Consider the following 9316-nt stretch of genomic DNA (forward strand, 5'->3'; position numbering starts at 1 on the left):
CATTGGCTAGATCCACTAAGTCAGTCCTTTCCGGGCCAGATGATCGATCTTAGAATGTTCGTCGGGCGTGATCCAAGACACTACATCTATATGACCTCGAAGATCCAATTAGGTTTTCACTTCAGTGTCGCTGGGTTCATAGTTATTGGTTCTCCAATAAAGCTAGATGAAACTTTTAACATGTTCTTTCATCCGCTTTTTAACTTGTATTTCCTCATTGGTTAAGCTGGAATGGAGCATAGGGACCTCGATTTGATTCACCTACATACCGACATTCGGTAAAAGGACTTCTGGGGAGTTCTTAGATGCTCTTTCTGAATCAAAATCGTTAGATAAGGGTGTGACTTCTGGTTCCACATGATCATGATCAATAGAGGGGAGATGCGAATCAAAATATATACTCATTCTCGAGGCATAAGAAGTTTCGCTCTTAGAATCAATCACTATGTTAAATGCATTATCACTCATATTGGCTAAAAAATAGGAAATATTGAAGAAAAAGACTGAGTCTAGGGTGATACTTGGTATGAGTGATTGATGAAGCCGAATGAATGAAGAAATAAGAGATTTTGACTAAAGAGTTGCAACTGTCCTGATTAGTACTTTCAGGGAAGAAGAAGCAAAAGTGTTTACTAAGACATTGAATACGAACGAACTTGAATGACAAGGATTGCGAAAGTTTCTAAAATGCTCAACTTATCCTATTTATAGGCAGGAACGGTTGGACGACCTAGATCAGCCAGTGGAAGGAGATACGAAATCAACGGTTAGATTCCTCCTCGATGATACATGCAAACTCATGTGCACTATGAACCACGTCATGCCTTGTCGTGTCAGCACACATGTTAGAAGAAGGCGACGGAACATTTCAAGGATGGAAATGCATTTAATGTGCTAGTTTACCACAACTTTTTCAACTGACTCTATACGTTTTAGGGCTAGCTCACCTCGGATAATGTCTTAGAGGCCGACAAAAATTACTCAAGGCTTTCCCGTCTCACTCAGTGTCTGACAAAGCCTTAGGGGAAACTGTTATGCGTTTGCCAAATGCCCAAATTGCTAAGGCCCAATTCACCTCAAATATATTTCACTTGATCCAAGGTATAAAGTCAGTCCACACAAGAAACAAGGTACACTCTCTAATCTCTATTTTTGACTACACTCGTCTTAAACTTTGAAGTGACTTGGGTGTTGGAGGGCTAACCATACAAATCCACCCGCACTTCCATAATGGAGATCAACACCATCAGTTCAAGATCATCAATTCATCAACTAAATCTATCTTTGATTCCTGAACGAAAAAAAAAAGGAGTGTTTATTGAAATAAATATCACCTTGACCCAATGGTCAACCGAGATGTCGTTAAAAAATCTATATTTGATTGTATTGATTACTTTAGATAAAAGTGTATCTTGGGATGTGTGAATTTAGTTGATAAACTTATATTACTCATGTTAATGTGTGGAGTATTTATCATCTTTAGTGGTTATGTTTTTATCTGATATATTTATTTATGAGCTTGATCAAATTAAGATTAGATAAAAAAGGATTTGAAGTTGTGAAAGTGTTTAATGAATGGAAATTGAGAACAAATAAGATTAGCATCTAATTGACACGTAATGATAACTTAATCAGTTAGATATAAGTGTTTGAGGCCATAAAGATGAAAGAAACAGTGTGAACTATAATGAAGTAGAATTAATGACTGCTTAAACATAAGAGAGTCTCAATACCATTTTATTATCTCATAACAAACTCATTTGGTTAAGTTTTAGTCCTAAATGACAAGCCACTGCACGACATTACAAATATTAGAAAGTTATTGAATGAATCATATTCCAACCATTTGTTAGATATGCATTTCAACCTATTTAAATTTGTAGTTGAAGTATTATGATATTATGATATATTTGATTACCTTTATTTTTCATAAATTAAAAATCATTATTCTGGTTTTAATGAAATTCACTGTGCAAGGGATTTCTATTGTAAACCATGGATTCTTGCATTAGTTTAGAGATGCACACTATTTAAAAGATGAATCCTGTCATAATAAGCATTTACATTGTTGTGTGTTTACTTATATTACGAGAAGAAAAGACGCAGCTTTAGCTAGGATTAGCCTATCCATATGGACTCTAGCTACTACTCTTCTTAAATAAGTGGAAACAATTATAAATGTAGTATGAGGTTACTTGTAATGCAAGCAATTAGGTATATCATATATTCTTCTACTCCTTGGTATGCAGGATTTGCATGAATGACATCTTCACATTATCCTTTATCATTCAATACTTTTAATTATTAATCATCTCATTTAATTTATTTCTCTTTGTAATAAATAGTGTTACACATTAGATTTTAAAAACAACGAATATTAGATGTGAATGCAACTATTGAAAAGTAAAACGATTACTTCAAAATTTAATAATTTCCAATATGAATGAATTCCTTTATTTCATTTATCAGCCATTCCTTTATATACCTACCACCACATAGAACCTCATTCATCATAACAACAACAAAACTTCAATTCTTTGTTCCAATAGAACCCAACCAATATGTCTATTCCTTCCTTACTTTGCTCTCTCCAAATTCTCCTATTCATAATTTTCACATATCAAACCAAAGCTGTATACGACCAAATTAACTCATACCACTACTTTTGTGATCAAAGCAACAACAGAGCTAACTACACAACCAATAGCACCTATCACAAAAACCTCAACACACTCTTAACTACTCTCACTTCCAACACAGATATCAACTACGGTTTCTATAATTTTTCATTCGGCGAAAGCAGCGACAGAGTCTATTCAACTGGACTCTGTCGAGGCGATCTTTTGCCGAATGATTGTCGTAGTTGCCTCAGTGGTTCAAGAGAAAATCTCACACGTAGTTGTCCAAACCAAAGAGAAGCAATTTTTTGGTCCAAAGACGAAAGATGTATGTTGCGTTACTCCGACCAGTTAATATTTGGTATCATGGAGGATGTTCCTAATTTTTCTTCAAATAACTTGGATGATTCCGTTGATGTTAATTTGTCTAATGAAGTTGTTATGAGTTTGTTGAATAATCTAACAAGTAAAGCTGTGAAAGGTGATTCTAGGATTAAATACGCTGCTGGAAGTTTACCCGGTCCTTCTGTCGAGATTATATACGGTTTGGTTCAGTGTGCACCTGATTTGTCTGAAAAGGATTGCAATTCATGTTTGGTTGAGAATCTTCAACAAATTCCAGATTGTTGTAAAGGTAAGATTGGTGGAAGGGTTGTTAGGCCTAGTTGTAACATGAGATTTGAAACATCTTATCTTTTTTATGAAACTCGAGCATCACCGCCGCGGTCTCCTCCGACTAACACCACCGGTAGTAACACTAAACCTTGTTACATGAATTATGAACTTATTAATGTATATATAATGTCTCACAGTGTTACTGAGAGATTTGGTTTGTGCAGGTAAAAGCAAAAGGAGTACCATTGTTGGCATTGGTGTAGCAATACCAATTGGTGTCGTTGTTTTGGTCTTCATCTTTTTCTGCATCTGTTTAAAAATAAGGAAGTCAAAGAAAAAGTTTGAAGGTAAGTTACTTGAAACATTGATATATATTTGAAATACTTCTATTACTTGAAACACAAGAAATAAAGGAATTAAGGAGAAAAATTAAAATTAAAATTAAACTAAGTCATATCTTAGACTTTGGATATGAGCGAGACTTGGGGTTTTTTCAATTCCACATAGATAATGTAAATAAATCCAGTTTTGGTAATTCAAAAGCATACTTTATTATTCAGTATATTATTAATCACAATAGAAAAAACATACTTTATTATTCAGTACTATTAATCACAATTCACAATAGAAAAAGGGAAGATTTGGTTAATGGAGGAAAGGTTAGAGAAAATAGAATAGAGAATGTTTGTGATTGCTTTGTTGTAAGAGGATTTATCCTCTCACGCCTTTTATTATAATATTTTTAAATCAATATTTTGAAAATTAATATCAGATTTAATATCGATATTTTTATTTATATTAAAAATTGATATAAATTTGTGTTTTATATCCTTTTAAAAATATCATTATAAAACCTAAGATTATACTGAAAATAAAAAGACCATATTAAAGTATAATTTGTTTTCAAAATATATAATTTTATAACAAATATTTGAAAAAATTGACAGAAATCATTTTTTTATATTGGATTTTTCAAATATTCGATATAAAATTATAGTTTTTTAAAATTAAAATTATGATTTTATACCTTTTTTTAAATATCTAGAAAAACTATAAAATATATTGGATTTATCAAAAAATCAGGTAATATTAACTTAGTTTTTTAAAAATAATTATTAAAAAAATTGCTCAGAATTTTTCCAAAAATTTGGTGCACCTATATTTCATATCGATTATTTCAAAAATGCGATAAAACGCATCGGATATTTTAAAAATGCCAATAAAGTTACCTATCAAATTTTTTGATTGATCTATCGTATTTTTTGTGTGAGAGGAAAATTTTCAATAATATATTAATAAAAAAATGAGGAAAATATTTTTTATATTGCAAAAGATTGAGGGATGTCAGATAAAATTCAAGAAATGGTAGAAAAAAATTCTTTCGTTGTAAAATATTCTTGTTAAAATTTATTAGCTTCTTATCACATGTGATATTTTCTTGTTCCCCATTTCATTGTAGACATTCAAGAAGAAGAAGATCAGGACGGCAAAATTGAAGTTTTAGAGCCATTGCAACTCAACTTCAACACTATATGTAATGCTACAAATGACTTCTTTGATTCTAATAAACTTGGAGAAGGAGGATTCGGGATTGTTTACAAAGTAAACTAACATTACAAAACACAAGTTTATTAATTAAAATATGATACACTATAATATTTATTTTTAAAAACTCATCACTCCTAAACACTATATATTTTCAGGGTAGACTTTCTAATGGACAAGAGATTGCTGTCAAGAGATTGTCGGGGGATTCTGGACAAGGGGATTCAGAGTTTAAGAATGAGGTATTTTTAGTGGCTAAACTTCAGCACCGAAATTTGGTTAGATTACTTGGCTTCTGTCTACAAGGGAGAGAAAGAATACTTGTATATGAGTTTGTTCATAACAAAAGTCTTGATTATTTCATTTTTGGTAGGTTTTAATATATATCGGCACTCTATATAATATATATGTTACTTTAGTTGTTGTTAAATACTAAACTTATTAGTTACAATATTACACTATTTAAAATGGTTGGGTATATTATTTGCAGATCAAACTAAGAAAGCACAATTATATTGGGAAATGCGCTACAAAATCATTTTAGGCATTGCTCGAGGCATTCTTTATCTTCATGAAGATTCTCGACTGCGTATTATTCACCGTGATCTCAAAGCAAGTAATGTTCTCTTAGATGAAGAGATGAATCCAAAAATAGCTGATTTTGGCATGGCAAGACTATTTGGTGTAGACCAAACTCAAGCAAACACGAGAAGAATTGTGGGAACCTAGTAAGTATTCAAAATATGTATCGTTCGTTATTGATATTAAATCACGAAGCTTAGAAATCTAAATTGGAAAAAAACAGAATATACATGATAGTGAAAAATTAGCTTAATTGACGTTACATACCTAAATTATTTTGTAGTGGATACATGGCCCCTGAGTATGCAATGCATGGACACTTTTCAATGAAGTCAGATGTCTTCAGTTTTGGTATATTACTTCTTGAAATTGTAAGTGGTATAAAAAATCATGGCATTCGTGATGGGGAGTATACAGAGTATCTCTCGAGCTTTGTAAGTTGTACTTTTCATCTCTTCATATCTTATATATGGAGTTATAAGTATGGAATTACAATATTTTGAACAAATTTATGTAGGCTTGGAGAAATTGGAAGGATGGGACTGCAACAAATGTCATTGATCCCACATTAAACAATGATTCACAAAATGAAATAGTGAGATGTATCCATATTGGATTACTATGTGTTCAAGAGAATATATCTAACAGGCCAACGATGGCTTCTGTCATAGTAATGCTTAATAGTCATTCTATTACTCTCCCAGTGCCATCAGAACCTGCATTTTATATGGATAGTCGAAACTCTCAAGACATTATATCATGGGGCCATAATTTAGCTCAAGAATCAATCAATGAAGTCTCAAATACAGAGTTATATCCTCGCTAGATGGAATTTTAATCATTTCACGATGTCATTGATAGTCATAGTACTAATCAGTTATATAAAAAATATATAGATTTCCACCAATAAATTCTTGTTTATATATATATATATATATATATATATATATATATATATATGAGTGTGTGTGTGATTGTCTTGTTTAAGTAAATCAAGTATATAAGACTTTGCTTGTAAATATTTTGGAGTGTTGATTCAAAAATTATCTTATGTAGGTTTGGTTAGGCCTATTCCGTGGCTATCTAGCCTTAGAGTTATTATAGGATTAGGAAAAGAGGGTGATAATGTGTTGAAACAATCAACTTAATCCCTATAAATGCGGGAAGTGGAGCTTCTAATGCTACTTATTGTGGGAAGTTGCTCAAATAATATAATGAACAAGGATTTAAACGATCCGTTACCGCGAAAATCAACAGGAAAAACGGTATCGAAAGGTGTTGATGTAACACCTCAATTCTTTTTAATAGATGTTTTGATATTTTATTTGTTGAATATGCCTTTTTATGATGTTTTCGATTGTTGTATGTTGGTGGGTTATATGTCTTTAAGTTGGGAGTGAAGAGAAATATTAGAGGAAAATAAATTAATTGACTAATGTTCGAGAATTGATAGGTCAGGAGAAATATGATATTAATAATAGTTTTATATTATTATTTAATTAAAATAAAATAGAAATATAAGGTGTAGAGGAAATAAGGACAAGAGGGACTATTTTGCATCTACGTGAAGTTATGAGGAGAAAGCAGAGAAAGAGGCTAGGGCAAGGAAGGAGAAGCATAGGAAGAGCATCATTGCTAGAGGTTGAAGAGATAATTGCTAGGAATAACAAGGTAAGGATGGGTAATGGTTCTCAATTATGGTTGACATGGGAGAAGGGTAGATTTAGGGTTTTAGTATTTTGATTGATGATGAATCTTTGTGAATGAGATTGATATTGGTGAAAATTTTATTGCTAATGTTAGAAATATATGTTGTATTGTGAAAATTTGATGATAATTGTCGATGCTACTGCTGTGTGTGATTTCTTGTTGATATATGTCATATATTAGGTTGAAAAAGATATGAACCAGTGATTGAAAATGATAAAATTTATGTTATAGTTAAGTACGGTTGTTGATCCATGATTATATGAAGAAATATATGAGATTGGGATGATAAAGTGATAAGAAATTGGATCTTAATTATATAAATTTGTGTAATAAGCTTATGGTATGTGTGTTGATGTTTAAAAGTTGAAAACTGAGTTTTTAGCCAAAAACAGCAGCATAGGTCGACATATCAAGGTCATGTGTCGACACATGCACTCAAAAATGGCAAAAAATGCTATTTTTACACTGTCCGACGATTTCGATAATAACTTTTGCTCCGTGTATCCAAATGAAGTGTCGTTTAAAGTGTTGGAAAGCTAACGCTCATGGCTATAACCTGTTAGTGATAGATTATGTGTTTGAATATTATTTATGTTCCTACTGTTTCGATTCACTGTGATGGTTTGTGTATTTGATTGGTATGTTGTCGTATTGTTGAAATATAAGTTGTATGCTGATGATAATATTATGTTGATGTTTTATGATTATGATATAACGATGATGCAATTATTTTAGTGATGGTTGTTGATGTTGGAATGCACGGTCAATAGGGGACCAATGTGTATGTGTTTTGATGATGTTGTTATTGCATATTATGAATCGTGCATCCATGTTGTCGGAACTTCGGTTCTAATTATGTTGTGACCTTGATCCTATGGTGGGGATCAGATGCAAGTAGCTAATTCCTATGGTGGGTAATTAGTGAAGCGCTACCTACGGTGGGGTAGCGATTTTGTTGTGCTCCGGTTCAAGAGTGAATCAGATCATATGGTGGGGATCTTGTATCCGATGATGATGGAACATAGAGCGAAATGAACCCAAATGTTCATAACTTTGTACCACATGCATATTGAGTTAGTGCATTGCATTAACATTTCATTCTTGTTGATTGGTTGTTGTCGATGATGATAATGTTGGATGATGAATTATGGATTATATATATATATATATAGATATATATATAATATATATATATATAATATATATATATTATATATATATATATATATATATATATATATATATATATATATATATATAATATATATATTATATATATATATATATATACTCCTTGTACATGATGATGATGTGATGGGTGTGAGTAGAGTAACATGTTATTGTTGTGAATGGTTATACATGTTTGTTGTAAGCTATCTTTCACTTATGTCATTTATAATTGATTATTATTACTCACCCTTTTTGTTTGAATGTTGCCTCTACATGGGCATCATGCAGATACTCAGGAGTAAACTATATTGAAGTAAGTGGAAGGCAACTTTGTAGTGACTTCCATTAGTTGTCGTTATGTAGTGGAATTCTACTCTAATCATGTAACATCGGGTTGGGGTGGAATGTTTAGATTAAGTTATAATGTTTTATGATGAATCTTATTATGTTGAATATTTTAATTTGTTGAGTTGAACTGTTTACGACTCTTTATGATGTTATTAAAATTGAAGTTTAGGACTAAATGTCATATGCTATTCTACCTTCTTTGAATGTTGATGTTGAATTTTGTTGTGAAGATACCTAGATGAAGGTGAGCATGCGATGACAGGTTAATATGTTTGTTGTAACTTGTGTTACGGGGCATGATAACTTATGTTTTGTGAAGTGTGTCACCCTTGTGTTGGTGATTATTTAATTAATTCTGTTAATTATATGTGGGGTTTAGAAGAGTGTTATATTAGTGGTATCATAGCAAGTCGGCCCGTCCGGCCAGGTTTTTATACAATGTCTATCCCCTATTGGTTGATTAGTATGTAAACACTATTGATGATTTATTTCTTCTAATGTTTGGTTGCGTTTGTGCAGAGTTATGGCTGGAGGTAGAAATGATAGAGCGGTTGTTGAAGCCTTGGAAGCTATGGCTCAGGAACTTCAGGCTCAACAAAATCTGCAGGTTGATGATTTTAGCGGGTTGGGAAAGTTTCAGGGGAACAATCCATCGACTTTCAAGGGAAGGTGTGATCCGGAAGGAGCACAAGCATGGCTAAGAGAGATTGAAAATATCTTTCGTGTGA

At 32.0% G+C, this 9316-nt stretch overlaps 1 protein-coding gene across 3 annotated transcripts; it reads left to right on the top strand.

Annotated features, from left to right (window-relative positions):
• The first annotated feature begins 2559 nt into the window (after positions 1-2559).
• LOC127091259 (cysteine-rich receptor-like protein kinase 44) lies at positions 2560-6186 on the top strand. 3 transcript variants are annotated; one of them, XM_051029843.1, is made up of 7 exons: positions 2560-3384; positions 3431-3580; positions 4693-4835; positions 4937-5147; positions 5269-5506; positions 5644-5794; positions 5878-6186. In XM_051029843.1, exons 1-7 carry the CDS (start codon positions 2562-2564, stop codon positions 6184-6186), a joined length of 2025 nt encoding a protein of 674 aa, XP_050885800.1. In that variant the 5' UTR covers positions 2560-2561. The 3 variants fall into 3 exon arrangements, with proteins under 3 accessions (XP_050885800.1, XP_050885801.1, XP_050885803.1); XM_051029844.1 differs by having other exon boundaries at positions 3443-3580; XM_051029846.1 differs by having other exon boundaries at positions 2560-3366; positions 3458-3580.
• Positions 6187-9316: the final 3130 nt, after the last annotated feature.

This window comes from Lathyrus oleraceus, chromosome 6, assembly GCF_024323335.1.
Source record: "Lathyrus oleraceus cultivar Zhongwan6 chromosome 6, CAAS_Psat_ZW6_1.0, whole genome shotgun sequence".
Classification (NCBI taxonomy): Eukaryota; Viridiplantae; Streptophyta; class Magnoliopsida; order Fabales; family Fabaceae; genus Lathyrus; species Lathyrus oleraceus.

What these genes read in the sequence shown, in the direction of transcription:
- LOC127091259 (XM_051029843.1), top strand. Translation starts at nt 2,562, where the DNA reads ATGTCTATTCCTTCCTTACTTTGCTCTCTCCAAATTCTCCTATTCATA. An exon ending in GTCAAAGAAAAAGTTTGAAG is followed by an intron (nt 3,581 to 4,692) that starts GTAAGTTACTTG and finishes ATTTCATTGTAG; the next exon opens with ACATTCAAGAAGAAGAAGAT. An exon ending in AGAAGAATTGTGGGAACCTA is followed by an intron (nt 5,507 to 5,643) that starts GTAAGTATTCAA and finishes ATTATTTTGTAG; the next exon opens with TGGATACATGGCCCCTGAGT.